Below are 18382 nucleotides of genomic sequence, written 5' to 3' on the forward strand. Positions count from 1 at the left end.
TCAAGGCTCAGGGGTCCAAGATTATCTTCTGTGTCTGTGTTAATTGGTTTCCCTTTTCTTTGTTGAAGAGGGTCTGTGCAATCCTTCTGCCTCGTCCGCCATCTTGCCCCGCCTCCCCACTCACTCATTTTTTAAGGCCTGACCCAGCTCAGCAGCTGTCTCCTGGAAGTATCGTTGGGGGACCCTAAGCTACCTTGCTTCAGAAGCCCTATCTTCTGTGTGTGCTTAAGCATGGGTGTGCCCAGGGGATCTTGGGATGTGGCCATGCCCTGTCTCAGCCCCAACATGTGTGTGTGTGTCTGTGCGCACATGTCCACATGTGTGTGTGTGTGTGTGAGCATGGGCATGCTTGGGGGATCTCGGGATGTGGCCATGCCCTGTCTCGGCCCCATCGTGTGTGTGCGTGTGTGTGTGCACGTGTCCACATGTGTGTGTGCGTGACCATGGGCATGCCTGGGGGATCTCAGGATGTGGCCATGCCCTGTCTTGGCCCCATCCTGTGTGTGAGTGTGTGTGTGCACGTGTCCACATGTGTGTGCGTGACCATGGGCATGCCTGGGGGATCTCAGGATGTGGCCATGCCCTGTCTTGGCCCCAGCATGTGTGTGTGTATGTGCACATGTCCACATGTGTGCTCGTGCACAGTGGAGGTGCTGAAGGGGCATGTGCTGTGGGTTCTCTCTACAGATCCTGACAGGCGAGGACTGGAATGCAGTGATGTATCATGGGATTGAGTCACAGGGTGGAGTCAGCAAAGGCATGTTCTCATCCTTCTACTTCATTGTCCTGACGCTGTTTGGCAACTGTATCCTTCCGCGGGCTGTAGTGGTCTCCCCTGTCTTCTCCGTGGCTGCCTGTGGCCCCTCCAGGTGGGAGCACCCAGCATCACGTGTGCAGTGCACTCAAGGGTGATAGATGCTGGGCGCAGGCTGGTTCCCACACAGTGCAAGTCGCAGAAGCTGTGCAGTTATTCTGAGGGGGTGGATGAGGACTCAGGCAGAGGGAGACCACAGGAAGAGGGGTGGGCGCTATGAGGTTATTCTTAACTTTAACTTAGTTGAATAATTAATTGTTTTTATACACTGGGCTTTTAAAACCGCCCCTGCTGTAGTGTAGCAGCTGCAGGGACATACAGGTTAGCTGTTAGGGTGATGTTAGGATGATGTTAGGATGATGTTAGGGTGATGTTGGACAAGCCCAGGTGGGACGGGCCAGATCCAGGGAGTCAGGAGGGATCTGTGGGGCTCGTGCCTTTGCAGGGTGGAGGGAGGGCGAGGCAGAGCCTGAGGCTCAGACAAACATGGCACCCCTCTGGGGGCCGTCAGAGTCTGACTCCCTGGTCTGGACCCAAGAATGAGCATTAAGAACAAATGCCCAGGGGACCTGAGGCCCAGGACCTTGGGAACCACGTGGCAGAGCATCCTGGAGGTGTCTACCAGACTGACACCACTCTGCTGGTGCTGCTGGGTGCCCCTGTCCGTCCATCCTGTCTCTGCCAGCTGGCTCTGGAGGTACTTCTCTCAGCTTCTATCCCCATGGGGGAATCTCTCCTAGGTTGGTCTAGGCAGGGCTTCCATGTTCATCGTTTATCTGCCCCCCACCCCCAACCCCATGTCATAACTATGGACACCCCTGCTGAGCAGCCATAGACTCTGGGACCCTTGATGGGGATATGTCTTCCCTAGGAGGCTGAGCGTGAGTCCTAGGACCTGAGGGGCTGACTTGCTTTGGGGAAAAGGGAGCTAGGCCAGGACTGGTGCAGGAGGAAACAGGATGAGGGGAGCTGTTGGGTGGAAGGAAGCGGCAGGGTCCCTCAGACAGGGGCCAGGGGCTGGCACCCACCTCGACACAGCTGAGCTTGGGCCCACCCATTTGAGTCAGGGAAGTGATCTTCTCATGCTCCCTGTGGGTGACCTCCTTGGTCCTGAGGGACGTGCCCTTGTCTTTGGGCCTCTGAGGGAGGGTATCCATGGCTGTGGACACAGGCCTGAGCAGACTTGCCTGTGAGTCCCCAGCCAGAGATGGAGCTCAACCAACAGCAGGTCATCAGTGTTGGCCTCACATTGAATCTGCGTGGGCCTTATCCTGGCTCGGAGCCAAAAGGCTCCAAGTTCCCAGGGCTGTGATTGTGTGGAACACAGCTGGGGAACCCTTCCTAGTGTCCAGAGATACTTTGGTGGTTCTGACCTATGAGAGGGTGCCACTCCACACGCTGCAGTGCAGGGCATGGCCCCCCACAGGAGAGGGGTCTGGCCCAGGGTTGTAGGCAGAGTGAGGGACTGGCACAGGCATTGTCTGGCGTGAATGGGGGAGTGTGGTCTGGCAGAAATGGTGTGAGTGGTGTGGGAGCCAGAGAGGAGACAACACCAGGATTCCCTTGACTTGGGACCCTTCCTGAGCCCATGGCAGGCTCTCGGTGCTGGTATCTGCTGGACAAGTGAGCAGCGTCCATAACTCACGTGGTATGGGAGCCTCCCTCCTGTGCCCACTCCAGAAAGAGAGCCCTTGGGAGAGGGTGTCAGGTCCTCCCCCTGTACAGGGAAGAGAGGGAACTGCCACCAGCACCTGCAGCTCAGCCCCAGGGTGCTCCTGCCCAGGACCAGGAGTGATCAGGCCCCACTTGGAGCTAGTGAAGCAGGGCTGGGGCAGGCTTCCCACAGTGGCCAGAATGGGGGAGGGACGAGCTGGCATGCTAGGAAGGGCCCCTGTGAGCAGTGAGAGAAGGGAGGATGATGGGTGACCAGAGGCTTGGAGGCAGGTGGGGAACTCTGGGGGTGGGCACCAAAGGAGGAGGCTGGAGGCTCATGGGGACCCAGTGATAGAAGCCCCATTCAGTTTGGCTGTGTGGGAGGGCATGAGCAGACGTTTGCTTCCTTAGCTGGAGTCAAACAGACACCCTGCTCAATGTCTTCCTGGCCATCGCCGTGGACAACCTTGCCAACGCACAGGAGCTCACCAAGGTCTGTCGGTAGGGAAGCCCCCTGTAGCCCCTGGGTGTGTGTGGGGGTGGGGGCAGATCCACACCATGGGGAAGCCACCTGCAGCTCAAGGGCTGGGCTTGGGGGTGGGTGCATTTAGTGGGGGCGAAGCTATAGGGGCACAGAAAGAGCCAGGGGCTTTCCTTAAGGTCCTGGGCAGGCGGAGGTTAGGATGACTCTCGGGTGTGGGGCATGTAGCCTAGGAGGCTTGGAGAGACCCCATACCAGACAGTCAGACTCCTACAAAGAACTTGGGTAGAGTAGCCTGAACAGACAGGATGGAGTGTGGGGAGCCCCAGGGGCTGGCAGGAGACTCGGAGGGGCCTGGAGAACAGAGGAGGGGCTGCCTGGTCTCAGGAGAGTGCAGCCATGAGAGGCATCTTTTGGCATGGTTGTGATGGGAAAAGTGTCCAACAAAAACGAGAGGGATGGTCAGGTGAGATCTAGAAAGCTTCCAGTTCTAAAGACTCTAAACAGGGAAGGGGCACCCATGAGCCACCCTGGGTGGGTAGGGAACACCCATGGGCCCTCCCGGGCAGGAAGGGGACACCAGTGGACTGTCCTGGGTGGGGAGGGGACAGTCATGCAAGTCCCAGGTAGAAGGGGACCTGTGGGCTGTCCAGGTGTGGGTGGTTGGGCTCTGGTAGTCCCCTGGTGCTGCCCTGATGTGGCCTGGCAGGGCCTCAGGAGCAGTCTGGGTGCTGCCGTCTCTGTCTCCTTGTGCCTCTGGCCCACACTGCCCTGCGGGTGCCACCTCTAATCTCTCATCCTTGAGCCAGGGGGTCTGTGGCTACACAGTCTGCTCTGTGATGTCCCTGCAGAGGACATGGCTGCCCCTGCTGGTCACTGTCCCCCATAGCCCTAATCACAGTGCAGCCAGGCTGCTTGGGGACTAGCTGAGAGCTGGGGACTAGCTCACTGTGGGTTGGTCTCTGCTCAGCCTGGAGGGTAGCTCTGTGCTGCTTTCACACTTGCCCAGGTCAGCCCCCCTCAGGCTGTTGAAAGGAATTGCTGCCTGCGTCCCAGATGCCCCATGTGTGTGCTGTGGGCCTGGGCCCACCTCTGTGTACATGTCTGTGTGCAGCCTCTAGGTGTTGTCTGCCCTGCATGTGCAAGTGTGTGCATCCCCACTGTGCACATCCACCCACCAGTGCTGTCCCAGGCAGGCTCTCAGCCCTTCCATGTTCTGAGTATGTCTGTAGTGACTTAGATGTCTCTAGGAGGGCAGTTCAGTCTCCACAGCAACTAGAGGTACAGATGTAGGTGCAGGTGTCGTGGGATCCAGCAGAGCATTGCTGGGGGCAGGTCTCTAGGTAGAGGCATGGCCCACATGAGTGCCTACAGCCGGCCTGTGTCTGGTGGTGTCCATAGGGCACCCTCCCTTTGCTGAAGCTACCAAGTAGATGAAGGGATCCACAGGTGCTCTTTGGGAGCAAGTGGGAGGAAAGGAGTGATGAGTTTGGGGTGTGACTGGTTGGTCTGAGGCACTGTGGGACAGGCAAGCAGTCGGGTACCTGGGGTTGGAGCTGTGGAGGGAGGTCAGGTAGAAGCATGGGTTTATGGTCATGGGCTTGTGAGCACCAGTTGGGCCTGGAGATGCACCTGGTGAGGAGATAGTGCTAAGGAAGGAGCCTTGAGCTTCACCTAGAAATAGCAGCAAAGACAGGGAAGTCTCAGGCCACAGAGAGCCTCGTAGGGCTGGGGCTCTGTGGGCTGTCTGGGGATGGCTGTGGACAGACAGCCCAGGGAACTCCAGGAATAGTATGGAAGCAGCATGGATGGAGGCCCAGGAGAAGAGATGAGGGTGCTGGGGCAGATGCCAGACTCTGAGGGGGTAACTGGAACTCACTGGGCTCCAACAGGATGAAGAGGAGATGGAAGAAGCCGCCAATCAGAAGCTTGCTCTGCAAAAGGCCAAAGAAGTGGCTGAGGTCAGCCCCATGTCTGCTGCGAACATCTCCCTCGCGGCGTAAGTCTCTCAGCAGCCCTTCCCAGGGAACTCCTTCCAGAGGCTTCTTCAGAGGGCCTCCACCAGAGCCTGCCCCAGAAATCGGGAACCCCAACTTTCTTCGTCCACAAGAGCCTTTGTGCGACTGGCCCACCAGGGCAGCCTGTGCCAGGGTGGGGATGCAAAGCTGCAGCTCACATCTGGGTGGGCACTGGATAGGCACCTGGCAGGGCCCAGCTGGACTGGGCTTCCCACTTGTGTGAGCCTGGGCTCCCATCTCTCCTTGACACCAGTTTAGGGTCCCTGCTATACAGGGTATTCTGGAGTGTATCTTTTGAGCTGAGGCACCATTGGTGGTTCCTTAGTGACCCAAGAGACTTAACAGCTTCCAAAAATGTCTTGCCAGAGTTTAGTACTGGGACAGAGGTGGAAGGACAACCAAGGGGATGCTCTGTGATGGGAAGAGATGAAGGTGGGTCTGGGGCTCCCTGCCCAGCACGAAGGGCTGCAGTGGGAGGTGGGGAGGTCATCTGGGGACTGAGAGGTATAGGAGGCAGGAAAGCTGGCTCAAGGCCTAGCCTCAGGGGAGCCCAGAGCTGTGGATTCTGACTGCAAGCTTCACTGGGCACTGTGGGCTCCAACCTAGCACCCCACATGCTGCTGGGCTGGATGGTGCCCTGCTCTGCAGTGGCCCCTCCCTGTCTGGGAGTGGCTACGGCACCAGGAAAAAGCATCAGCATGTCTGTGGGCACCGTTTGTGATGGAGTGCATGTGCGTGTGTGTACATTGTTGACATGGATACACTGCTGGATGCTTGTGGCTTGTGTGTGCCCACTGTACATGCTGGGGGAGAGAGTGTGCATGCGTGTGAGTGTGTACATGGGTGTGCCTGCTGTACATGGTGTGAGAGTGCATGTGAGGATATGAGTGAACATGTGAGCATGCATGTGTGTATGAGTCCATCATTGTGTCAGTGGACGTGTGTCAGTGTGCATGTGTCTGAGTGTGTGAGGATGTGTGTCAGTGTGAGCTTTTGTCAATGTGCATGTGTGACTACGTGTGCACATATGAGTGTATATACGCATACAAATGTGTACATATGTTAATGTGTGCACCTGTGTGTGAATGTGTGAGTGTGTGCATGTGTGTGATGAGTCAGTGTGTGTTAGTGTGCATGTGTGGGACTCTGTGAGGCTTTGTGTGTGTGTGTGTGATGGTCAGTGTGTGGAGTGTGTGCATGTATGAGTGTGGGCGTGTGTGTGAGTGTGAGACTGTGAGTATGTGAATGTGAGACAGTATGTGAAATGTGTGCATGTATGAGTGTGGGCATATGTGTGTGAGTGTGAGATTGTTAGTGTATGAGTATGTGAGATGGTCAGTGTGTGGATTATGTGCACGTATGAGTGTGGGCATGTGTGTGTGAGAGAGACGGTCAGTGTGTGGAGTGTGTGCACATGACTGTGTGTGTGATGGTCAGTGTGTGGAATGTGTGCACATGAGTGTGTGTATGTGTGTGTATTTGGTCATGTTGTCAGAAGGGACCATTCCCTGGAGAAGGACATCATGCTTGGTAACGTGGAGGGTCGACAAAAGAGGGGAAGGCTCTCAATGAGGTGGATTGACATGGTGGCGGCAGTGATGGGCTCAAGTGTAGCAAGAATCGTGGAGCTGACTCAGGACTGGGCTGTGTTTCGTTCTGCTGTGCATAGGGTCACTATGAGTCGGAGACGACTCTATGGCACTTAACAACAACAACAATGTGTGTGTGTGTGTGTGTGTGAGACGGTCAGTGTGTGGAGTGTATGCATGTATGAGTGTGTGTGTGACAGTGTGTGGAGTGTGTGCACGTGTGTGTGTGTGTGTGTGTGAGACTGTCAGTGTGAGTGTGGACACGTGTATGCTTGTGAGTTAGTGAATGTGTGTGTATGTGAGCGCGACCCTCTTCCCACCTGGTGGATTGCTGGAGTGAGGTACAATTCCCAGGAAGGTGTTTGCGGAGGGCTGGGCCTTGTCTCTGAGCCAGGCAGGAAGTGCTGTCCTCTGGAGGGAGGAAGCCAGAGGAAGGCCTGTGGAGGCCGTGGACTCGGGGGTGTTGCTCAGCAGCCATGGGCATGTTCATTGCTAATTGTTTAGTTAGTTGGTTGGTTACTTGTCTGCACACTTTAGTTATTTGGCTGGTTAGTCATTTAGTTGGTTGCATTGGGCTTTCTGTCCCTGGGCTTCCGTTGACTGGTGATGTGTCTTCAGGTGGCTGTCACCCAGAGCTCTTATCCTGGGTGGGGTCTGTCCAGCTCCAGGCTTACACAGGCTACGGTTTGTTTAGCATTGGCCTTCTCTGATGTTCTCAGAGGTGGAGCATTGGCCCTATAGGCTGGCTCTCAGGGTGTGTGCAGGGAAGCTGCTACCAGCAACCCAAGATCCCTGAGAAGAGGGTGAGGGACCTAGTGCATCTGTGACACTAGAAGGGGTCTGAGCCCTTCCTTTCCCTGCTCCCTGTCATCGCTCAGGGCATCTGTCATGTGGAACCAGGTCACCTGGCGAGTCTGCCTTCACACCTGGCCTCATGGCCCTGAAGGGCCCAGGTGCTCCTGACCCGTGGTGAGCAGTGACCTATCTGTAAATGGGTGCCCCTCAATGCCCACTGCCGGCCTCACTACCATGCTGGTGCTTAGGTGGGAAAAAGGTGCTTCTTTATTCTTAGGAATAGGGTTTCCAGCAGCCTCTGGCAGATTCCAGACTGGGCAATGGCATTCCTGTTTCCATCTTACACACAGTGTTGGGCAGTTAGCTTGGGGCAGCCTGGGTGTGTCCTGGCATTGGCCCCTGGGGACCCCTGTTCTAGTCCCCTCTTGGGCTTGTCGGGGGTCTCCCCAGCCCTGCCTGGGATATGGCTTTGACCCTTCCTCTTCAGCTCAGTATGGTGGTCAGTCTGATTTGACCAGAAACACTGTGGGAACCAGCCCCACAGGTTAAGGGCATGGGGCAAGACTTGTGCCCCAGGCACGTGAGGTGAGGTGCTGCCTCTCCCTGCTGCAGTCTGTTGGCCTCTGTTGGGCTGAGACCCCCAGGGCTGAGAGCAGGTACTTGGGCCCTGGCATCTGTCTACCCTCCTGGTGAGTTGTACTGCTTAGAACCATGGGCCCAGTGCTTTACAGGGACTCTGGGCAGCAGGGCAGGAAAGCACCCCAGATAAGGGCACCCGTGCAAGTCCCCTCTGTCCCTCTGCAAAGGCCAGCAGAGGGGTCACCTCAGTGCCATGTGGTCAATGGTCTCAGCCCAGCAGGAGGGAGGCCTGGAGTTCTGTGAGTACATGTACACACATGCACATGTACACACATGCACATGTACACACATGCACACGCACACGCACACGCACACACATGCTAGCACACCCAGCACATGAGCGTGCACACATGCCTGTGTTTAGAGCTGTAGGAGATGCAGGCACGTGTGGAGGAAGACGGCCTCTGAGGGGCTCGCTGGTGCCCAGCCACTGGCAAGTCCACTCGTGCTCACCTCAGCCTCCTGTTCTATGTAGGCAGAGAGAAAAGCAGTCGCCTTTTCATTGTGACGTCTCTTTAGTCCAGAGGACATGACTGGTGCACTGTCCGTCGGGATGTGCTTGGGTTCCCGCTGTGCCTGTGACAGCCCGCTTCTGTTTCAGCACTGCCTCTGGTTTCTCACTTTTGTTTTGTTTTGTTTCTTGCATGTGCAGTTTTGTAAAGCAAACTCAAGGTTCTGTATCTCGCAGCTCATCCGTCTCCAGCGTAAACTCACCGTGAGTCTGTACAATACTCCACCATAGCTTCATGATAACCACATGCCAATGCCCTCCACCCCTAACTCTGCTTGCCCCTCAAGTCATTGCTTCGTGAGCAGCTCCCTGGAGGCCTCTGTGTGGCCTCAGGCCATCCTGAGCCAGGCCCCCGGTTTCTGTCTGCGTGTCTGCCCTCTGTCTGTGTGCCCTTGTTCTGGGTCTTGAGCTCATCCACTTCTGAGCTGCCTTCTTGGGAGGCACTGTCTCCTTGGGTCCAGTAGGGCCTCAGCGAGCAGGTGGTGGCAGAGAGCCATGGGTAGAAGCTCCCAGGAGTGCTTGTGGAGTCCTCCTGCTTGACTCCTGCCATCCCTGAGGCACCCTTACTCTACCTTGGGCAAATCTGCTGTCTGGGCGCAAGGCTTGCTTTAGACTGGCCAGAGCCCAAGGCAGAGTCATCCAAGCCCAGGGCTACTCCCGAGGGTAAGCCAGGCCCTGCAGGGGGCTCTGAGGTTGGGTGCTGCCAGACCCTGGACAAGGGGCCCTTCCGGGTCTGGGTGGGTGGGTGGCAGGGCTCCTACACCCTGAGCCTTGAGCTTCTTGGCAGCTGATAGTTGGCACACATGGTGGAGTGAGGTAGTTGTGGGCATTGGTAGTTAGGTCCTGCTCTGTGGTCTCAGCAGGCACAGTGACCAGCTGTGTGAGCATAGAGCCCACGGTGGGGCTGCCCCCAGACCCACGAGGTCTCAGCCCTCCGGTTCGTCTGGGGCCTGGGAGGCAATCTTTGCATAAGGACTTTGGTGAGAGACACAGCTGGAGCCAGAGTTGCCCTGCCTCCCACATATCCTAATGCTGCTGCCAGCTTGGAGGCCAGGAAGAGGGTGTGAGTGTGGCTACACTAGCTAAGACCAGGCTTCTGTGCCCGACAGGGCGAGTTTAGTGGCAGCCAACACACAGCTGTGTGTGAAGATGCTGATGAGGATGCAGGATTGGGGATATAGAAGGTCCCCAGTCAAGAGGAAATAGGGATACAGGGATGGAGTGTGGACAGACTCAATGGGAAAGAGACAGGGATGCAGGTATGAGGACATGGGGTGGGGTGTGGATGGACTTGACTGGGAGGAGATGGGGATACAAAATGTGGGGATAGGGTGTGGTTGGACTTAAGGGGAAGGAGACAAGGACACGGGCATGGGGACAGGAACACAGGGATGGGATGTATGGACAGACCCGATGGGGAGGAGACAGGGATGCTAGTGTGGGGATGTAGAGGAGACGAGGACATGGGGGTGGGGATGTAGGGATGAGATGTGGATGGACCCAATGAGGAAGATAAGGGGACACAGGGAGGGGGACATGGGGATGGGACATGGGGATGGGGTGTGGACAGACTCGACAGGGAAGAGGCAGAGATAGGGAGTGGGGGCATAGGGACAGGGTATGTTGTTGTTGTTGTTATGTGCCGTCGAGTCGGACCCGACTCATAGTGACCCCTCCTTGGGTTTCCGAGGCAGTATCACTACGGAAGTAGATTGCCCCGTCTTCCTTCCGAGGAGTGGCTGGTGGATTTGAACCGCCAACCTTCTGGTTAGCAGTCAAGTGACTTAGCCACTATGCTACCAGAACTTCCAGGGACAGGGTATGGGCGGACTTAATAGGGAGGAGACAAGGATATAGGTGTGGGGATGAGGACATGTGATTAGGGACATGGGGATGGGGTGTGGATGGACCCGACGGGGAAGAGACAGGCATGGGGGTGGGGATAGGGAGCAGCCAGTTGCTTAGACCATTCAGTGTTGTGTCCCTTCCTGTGAGGTCTGTTCTATGGGGGACTAAGGTGCCTGCAGCTGTGTGATCCCTGGGAGAGGGTGAACCGCTCCTGGGGTGGAGGCAGCACTGTGCCTGGGTGCCCACCTGTCCATGCACACAGACCCTAGCCCAACTGTCAGCGTTGTCTACTGTTCAGACCACCATGGGCTTTAGGGTGTTCGAGGCTCAAAGCTGTGGTCACTGCTGGTCCTCGGGGCTCCCGCACTTGGGGACCCCCCCCACACACACACACATTGGTGTCAAACCCTTCGTTTGTTCCCAGCGGGACAGGTTGTGGTGGCAGTGCATCCTCTGAGCAGGGGCAGCATGGCCTCGAGTGTCTTAGGGGATGGCCAAGGCAGCAGCCACTGCCTGCTTGTGGCCACCTCCCCTGCTGGCCTCCCTGATGAGGGCCCCCATGAGTGTCTGCTCATGGTGACTTGCAGGCACTGTCAAGAGCAGTTGCCCCTTCTGGAGGGGAGGTCTGGCTGGGGTCCATCAACTGCAGGGCCTAGCCCTCCCCACCCCAGCATCTCTGTGTAGGCCAGTGAGGAATGGTCCCCCAGGGTGTGCAGGTGGCCTGGGTCTCCAGTCCTCAGTGGCATCTCCTCCTTCACCCTACATGTCTGGTTCTGGCCCCATCACTATCCTGGGGGCCTGAGAAGCTGGCAAATCTACGTGGTTCCTGAGGTTGTGAGGCTGGGGCCTATGGCCAAGCACATCTGCTGTGAGTGACCCACAGGCGCAGCCATCACACTGGGCACAAGCTCCCCGCACCATGCGCTGAGGGGGCCACACCTGGTACTGCAGCCAGGAGCAGGGGCTTCTGGGCTCCTGTGGGGGCAGATGTCTGGCTGCCTGGCATCGGGAATTTCCACAGCACGTGTTTGTCTTGAGAGGGCCAGCTCCCCCACCTGGCTACTGCCCACTCCATGCCAGGATCCACCCCTCTCTGACCTCTCACTCACAGCCCTGTCACCTCTGCTGGACCTCCCTGATCCTCTGAGGAGGGGTCTCAAGGGCTCCCTGCTCCCCCGGCGTCCCCTCTGCCATCTCTCCATCGCTGTGTGTCCATCTGTGGCTGTCCCTCTGCGAGGCAGACAGGTGGGGGAGCAGACAGGCGGGGGTGGGTGCTCATCTCCACCTCTCCCTTCAGCAGGCAGCAGAACTCGGCCAAGGCCCGGTCCGTGTGGGAGCAGCGGGCCAGCCAGCTGCGGCTGCAGAACCTGCGGGCCAGCTGTGAGGCTCTGTACAGTGAGATGGACCCTGAGGAGCGGCTGCACTTTGCTACCACACGTCACTTGCGGCCTGACATGAAGACACACCTGGACCGGCCCCTGGTGGTGGAGCCCGGCCGTGAGGGCCCTGAGCCCACCGAGCCCACCTGCCCGCCACCCGGCCCAGCGGCGGAGGGCCCTGACCCACCCCGACGACACCACCGCCACCGCGACAAGGATAAAGCTGCAGCCCCCACGGCAGTGGGTGCGGAACAGGATAGGTCTGAGGCCCCCAAGGCTGAGAATGGGGAGCCAGGGGCCCGGGAGGAGCGACCTCGGCCACACCGCAGCCACAGCAAAGAGCCCACAGGCCCGCGGGACGGTCGGAGCGAGCGGCCCCGGGGCCCAGGGCCCGAGGGTGGAGGACGACGGCACCATCGGCGAGGATCCCCAGAGGAGACAGCTGAGAAGGAGCCCCGGCGCCACCATGCCCACCGGCACGCACTGGACCAGCCCCGGGAGGGCACTGGAACCAAAGGCGAGCGACGGGCACGGCACCGCGGGGGCCCCCGGGCTGCTCCCAGGGAGGCAGAGAACACAGAGGAACTGCCTCGGCGGCATCGGGCCCGGCACAAGGCACTGTCGAAGCACGACTCCCTGGAGAAGGAGGCTGCAGAGAAGGAGAGCGAGAACCCAGACGAGGACAAGAACAGGGAGCTCCAGAACCACCAGCCCAAGTGAGTGGGCGCTGGGAGCCCCCCTGTGCTTGTCACGGAGGAAGGCAGGCCCAGGGTGGTGCTGGCCAGCATGGGTGGGTGGCGTCGGCAGGGCTGGGATGCAGACCAGCATCCAGGCTGTCCTGCATCCATCCATCCCCCTGCCATGGTGCCCGGCTCAGTGCCCTGTCTGTGAAGTGGCTGGCAGTCATACAGGGCTGATATGTGATGGTCTGAGGACTGTGTTGGTGGGGGTGAGGTGCACCAAGGAGCGGCTGCCAGTGTTTGAAGGGACCCAAGGCAGAGAGCCTTGGGATAGGGGAAGTGAGGGAGTCAGAAGAGGGAAAGGGGGGCATTATGGATGTGAGAGAGGCAGGAGACCCAGAGGCTGAGTGCTGGGCTGTGAAGTGGCTATGGCTGAGGACCCAGACCACCCCACCTGCTCCCTGGACTCACAGTGAGAGCCTTGGGTAATTGGATCCTGGCAGCTGAGAACCTCTGTTCGCACATACCGCCCAGCATGTGTGGCTGGGGGGGGGGCAGGTGCAGGACACCCAGCTATGTCATCTCATGTGCATGGCTCCTTGCTGGCCTCTGGCCTGGCTGGCGCTGATGGAGTAGCTCAGGAAACACCCTGGTCCACACATGTCATGATGCCAGCCATGCCTGGCATTGTGTCAGGGACAGACAGGTGAGTCAGACTTGTCCCTGCCTTCTGGACCGAAAACCACAGAAATGAGCAGGGGGATGCTGTAGGCATTTACTTGGTCTGCATAGGGATTAAACAGCAGGGCTTTGCGAACTGAATAGGAATCTGGGGCTGTGTCAATTCAGCATGTCCTTCTTGGTTACAGGGAGCTGCGCTGTGATGTGGAGGCCAGTGGGCCACTGGGGGTGGGCCCTGTGCACGCACTGCCCAGCACCTGTCTCCAGAAGGTGATGGGGCAGCCAGAGGACGCCGACAACCAGCGGAACGTAACGCGGATGGGCAGTCAGACCCCGGAGCCGAGTGCTGCTGTGCTCATCCCTGTGACACTGACTGGCCCCCCAGGGGAGACTGCCATCGTGCCCAGTGAGTGTCTCCCTGCACCTTGCACAGGGGCCCAGAGTGCCTGTGTGGATCCCTCCAGCACTGATGGCAAGTCCCGTGCTGTCAGCGTCTGCCCTGGATGCCCCTTTGCTTTCAGGGGTCCCAGATGTAACTGAAGGTTAAGTACCGTTCTCTCATCCCTTCCACACATAGCTGGTGCTTCCAGGTAAATACCAGCTTGCATCACGGCGGGAGGTACGCGGTGGCAGGAGGCCAACGGCTCTGCCCTTGGGCTGCTTCCAGCGTTGTCTTCATAGGTGCAGCCACAGACCTGGCTGGCCAAGAGCGGGTGGGCAAGGAGGAGGATGCCCCCAGAGTTCCCACCTACATGTGCCCTGTGGCCCCTGCGCCGAGACCCCCAGGCCTTGTGGCTGTATCCCTTGTGCCTGAGGTTCCCTTTCCTCTGCCTCCATCTGTCATGTTTTCATGAGAGCAGGCTCTCAGGATGCAAGACTGAGTGCAGCGTGCTCCTGCCTGCAGCCCATCCAGTCTGGTGGTGAGAGTGTCACAGCACAAAGACAGGCTTCTCCTGCCGGGTGGAGGGTGCAGACACAGAAGGACGTGGCAGCACCAACGTGAGACCATAGACAGGGTTGGTGAGGTCAGCCACGTGAGGCATTCCTATCTCACAGACCAGGCAACTCAGGTGCTGCCACGTGAGTGCAGGTGTTCACAGACCTGTCCACACACTGCCACGTGTGCCTGTTTACAGGTGGCCCTAGGCGCTCAGTCACTTCTTTGTCTTCTCTTCCACTGGCTCATCCTCTGGCTTCATCTCCCATTTGTCTCAGGAGTCTGTCCTTCCAGACTGTGCTGTGTGCCTGGAACCTCAGCTGCCTGGGCTGTGTTTTTCGGGATTAACCTGAGGATAATCCAAGGGTTGGTGCCTCCAGGGTCCCCACTTGGGTTTTGTCTACAGCAGTCCAGCTGTTGCCCTCAGGCTCCTAGCACATATGCCTCGGGGCATCTCCCTGGGTTGTCACACGTCTCTAGGTTGACCTGTCGAGGCCTACATCCCCATGCTGGCCTTCAGAGAGACTGGCTTTCTGAGCAACCTTTAGTATCACATACGTGTGCACATATACACACATGTGCTCACACACACACCCCCCCTCACAGGTACACATGTGCACCTGTGCATATTCACAGGACACGCACATGCACACTCATGCTCACACACATGCATGCACACATGCACATATACAGAGTCTTGTACACGCACTTCCTTTATGCTAGGGATCCATTGTGGACTCCTTTGGGCCGGTTTGGTTTCAGCACTTTTAAGATGGCAGCTTGCCCAGCATCCTTCTCCTGCTTCCTGGTCCTCCCTGTGCACCCTCATGGGCTTCTCACTGTCTGTCCTCATGCTGGTCTGTGAGCTTAAGCCACCCTCCCAGGGATATTTACATGAAACTCAGAGGTCCGTCTTACACAAGGAAGTGAGGGGTTCCCTGAGGTATGATTTCTTGTGGGAAAGTTTTGAAGTACAGTTTCCACTTCATGTAGATACAGTTCTCGGTCTTCTTGGGTAAGCTTTGACAGTTTGTGTCTTTCAGGGAACTTTTTCATTTCACCCAGATGGTTAGATGTATTGGTATAAAGTTGTTCATAATATTCTCTTAATGTCTTTTTAATATCTGTAGTCTCTGTAGTGATTTCACTACTCTTCTTTGTAATATTGGTAATTTATGTCTTCTTTCTTTTCTTTCTGATTAGTGTGGTTAAAAGTATATCAGTTCTATGGAGCTGCTCAGACAACTAGCTTTGCTTTTATCAATTTTTCTCAGTTTTTCTGTTTTGTATTCCTTTGATTTCCTTTGGGATCTTTATCATTTCTTTTCCTTTGCTTACTTTGGTTTTATTTGCTTTTGTTACAATTTAAGGTGGAAGCTGAGCTCTTCCTTCTTTTCTAACATGGACATTACTGCTATAAACTTTTCCCCTTACTACTGCTTTAATAAAGAAGCTTTGGTGGTTAAGGCATTTAGTTGCTAAGCAAAAGGTCAGTGGTTCGAACCCACCAGCAGCTTCACAGAAGGAAGATGAGGCAGTGTGTTTCTGTAAAGGTTTATAGCCTTAGAAACCCAATGGGGGTCACTATGAGTAGGACTTGACTCAATGGCAGTGAGTTTGGTTTCGGTTTGTTACCGCTTCAGTAACATCCCACGTTAAAACAAACAAAAAATAAACTCATTGCCTTCGAGTCGGATCCGACTCCTAGCGACCCCTCCTTGGGTTTCTGAGGTGGTATCTCTACAGAAGTAGATTGCCCAACCTTCCTTCCAAGGAGTGGCTGGTGGGTTTGAACCGCCAGCCTTCTGGTTAGCAGGCAAGTGCCTTAGGCACCACGCCACCTGAGCTGCTTTACAACATCTGATAGGTTGTGTTCATAACATGCTCTGTGTTCCCTTCCAATTTCTTCTGTGATCCATGGGTTATTAAGACATGTGCTACTTTCTTTCCAAATATTTGGTGACTTCCAGATATCTCTCTGTTACTGATTTCTACTTTAATCCCCTTGTAGTCAGAGAGCATACTTTGTATGATTTGAGTCCTTTAAAATAATTTGTTATGACTTGTTTCATGGCCCAGAATATGGTGTGTACTCTTGAGAAGAATATTATTCAGCTGTTGGCAAGTGGAGTGTTCTATAAATTGGTCAAATTGGTCACAGTGTCATTCAATCCTACTGAACCTTTGCTGGTTTTCTGCTTATTGTCGTACTAGTTATAGAGATATGGATACTGGCGTCTCCAACTGTAATTGTGGATTTGTCTATTTCTCCTTGCAAGTCTACAAATTTTTGCTTCATCTATTTTGAAATTCTGTTATTAGGTGCATAAATGTTTAAGATTATTATGCCAATCTTAATTAATTGATACCTTTATTGTTATAGAATAAACTTCTTGACCCTGGTAATATCCTTTGCTCTGAAATCTGCTTTGTCTGGTGGTAATGTAGTCACCTCAGCTTTCTTTTGGCTTCTCTTAGCATGGTGTATGCCAATGATCATGAAACTACCACAAGACCAGGCAACAGGTGTTCTTTTATTTTCAAGATTGCCATTAGTCCGAGCCATTCGGTAGCAACTAACAACATTAACAAGTGTGGAATATCTCTTTCCATCATTTTAAATTTAACATGTATGGGTCTTTGTATTTAAAGTGTGTTTCTTGCAGGCAGCATATACGTAGTCTTGTTTTTTGTTATCCAGGTTGATAATCTCTGCCTTTTAATTGAGATATTTAGGCCATTTTCATTTAATTCGATTATTGCTATGATTAGGTTTTAATCACTCATCTTGCTTATTTGACTTTTATTTGTCCCATTTATTCTTTGTTCCCTTTCCCCCTCTTTTTGTGCCTAGTTTTAGATCTGTTGAATATTTTTCATGAATCTGTTTTATCTCCTTTGTTGGCTTGTTACCTATAGCTTTTCAGTTTGTTGTTTCGGTGGCTGCCTTAAGGTTTCTGTGTACATCTTTAACGTCAGGTGATGTTAGGCCGCCTCATGTGTAAGAGAACCTTATCATAGTGCATGTCTGTTTCCTCTCCCCCCTGGCCTTTATGCCATCATTATTGTGTACTTTACTTTTACGTATGTTATAACCCTACTATTGTTGTTGTTGTTGTTGTTGTTATGTGCCGTCGAGTCGGCCCTGACTCATAGCGACCCCTCCTTGGGTTTCTGAGGCAGTATCACTACGGAAGTAGGATTGCCCAGCCTTCCTTCCGAGGAGTGGCTGGTGGGTTTGAACCGCCAGCCTTCTGGTTAGCAGTCAAGTGCTTTAGCCACTATGCTACCCAAGCTCCTAACCCTACTATATATATATATTTGTTTAAACAGGGTTTTTTTCCCCAATCGGCGTGTAAGAGACTTGAACAGAGACACAGTCTCGCACACTCACCCTGCAGTCATCATGGTTGGTGCTCTTCGCTCTTCCTTGTTTTGTGTAGATCCCCATTCCCATTGGACGCCCTTTCCTTCTACCTGAAGGACTTCCTTGAACATTTCTTTCTTTTTTTTTTTTTTTTAATTAGGATTTGGGTGAAGATTTACAGAGTAAATTCACTTTTCATACAGCAGTTCACATGTACTTTGTCTCATGTCATTGACCAAAATTTACAATGCAGCAGCTCCCCTCCCACTTCCTCCCCATAGTTACCTCCTCCCAGTGTCCATCCCTTCATACTCTTCTGCACCCTGAGCTATCTCCCTGTGCATAAGCAGCCCTTCCTTCTCCCATGATTGTCTTGAACATTTCTCGTGCTGTGTGCCTGCTGGTGATGAATTTCCTCAGCTTTCATATGTCTGAAAATATCTGTATTTCACCTTTGTTTTTGAAAGGTGTTTTTTCAGGATATAGAATTCTAGGTTCACAGTTGCTGCTGGTTTTTTCTTTTAGTGCTTTGAAATGTTACAACACTGTCTTTTCACTTGGATGGTTTCCGATGAGAAACCTGACATCATCCTTCCCTTTGTTCCTCAGTCCGTAACTTGTTCCCCTCCCACAGCAGCTTTGAGGTTGCCCTTCATCATTGAATCTGAGCATATTGATTACAATGGGCTCTGTCTGTGTCTTCTTTTCTTCTTTTTCTTTCTTTTCTGTGTGTATACATAGGGTTCACTGAGTTTCTTGGATCTATGGGTTTATAGTTTTCCTCAAGTTTGGGAAGTGTTGAGCCTTTTACTATTCAAATGTTTCTCACTCTACTCTCTGCCGCCTTCAACCTTCAGGGACTCCAGAACCCATGTGTTATGCACTTGAAGTTGTCCCACAGCTCACTTACGCTGTACTCTTTATTTATTTTTTTAACCTTTTTTCACTCTGTGTATCATTTTGGATTATATATATATATATATATTTATG

At 54.5% G+C, this 18382-nt stretch overlaps 1 protein-coding gene across 1 annotated transcript in view; it reads left to right on the forward strand.

Moving 5' to 3' along the window:
* CACNA1B (calcium voltage-gated channel subunit alpha1 B) overlaps nt 1–18382 on the forward strand; it is a 278427-nt gene that overhangs the window by 153031 nt on the left and 107014 nt on the right. Inside the window, exons 17-21 of the mRNA XM_007947083.1 lie at nt 688–805; nt 2893–2960; nt 4841–4947; nt 11646–12443; nt 13277–13494. Of these exons, the coding sequence (XP_007945274.1) occupies nt 688–805; nt 2893–2960; nt 4841–4947; nt 11646–12443; nt 13277–13494 (1309 nt within the window). The remainder of the gene's footprint in view (nt 1–687; nt 806–2892; nt 2961–4840; nt 4948–11645; nt 12444–13276; nt 13495–18382) is intronic.

The sequence above is a fragment of the Orycteropus afer genome, unplaced genomic scaffold (assembly GCF_000298275.1).
Source record: "Orycteropus afer afer isolate SDZICR_OR568_19922 unplaced genomic scaffold, OryAfe1.0 scaffold00174, whole genome shotgun sequence".
Taxonomy (NCBI): Eukaryota; Metazoa; Chordata; class Mammalia; order Tubulidentata; family Orycteropodidae; genus Orycteropus; species Orycteropus afer.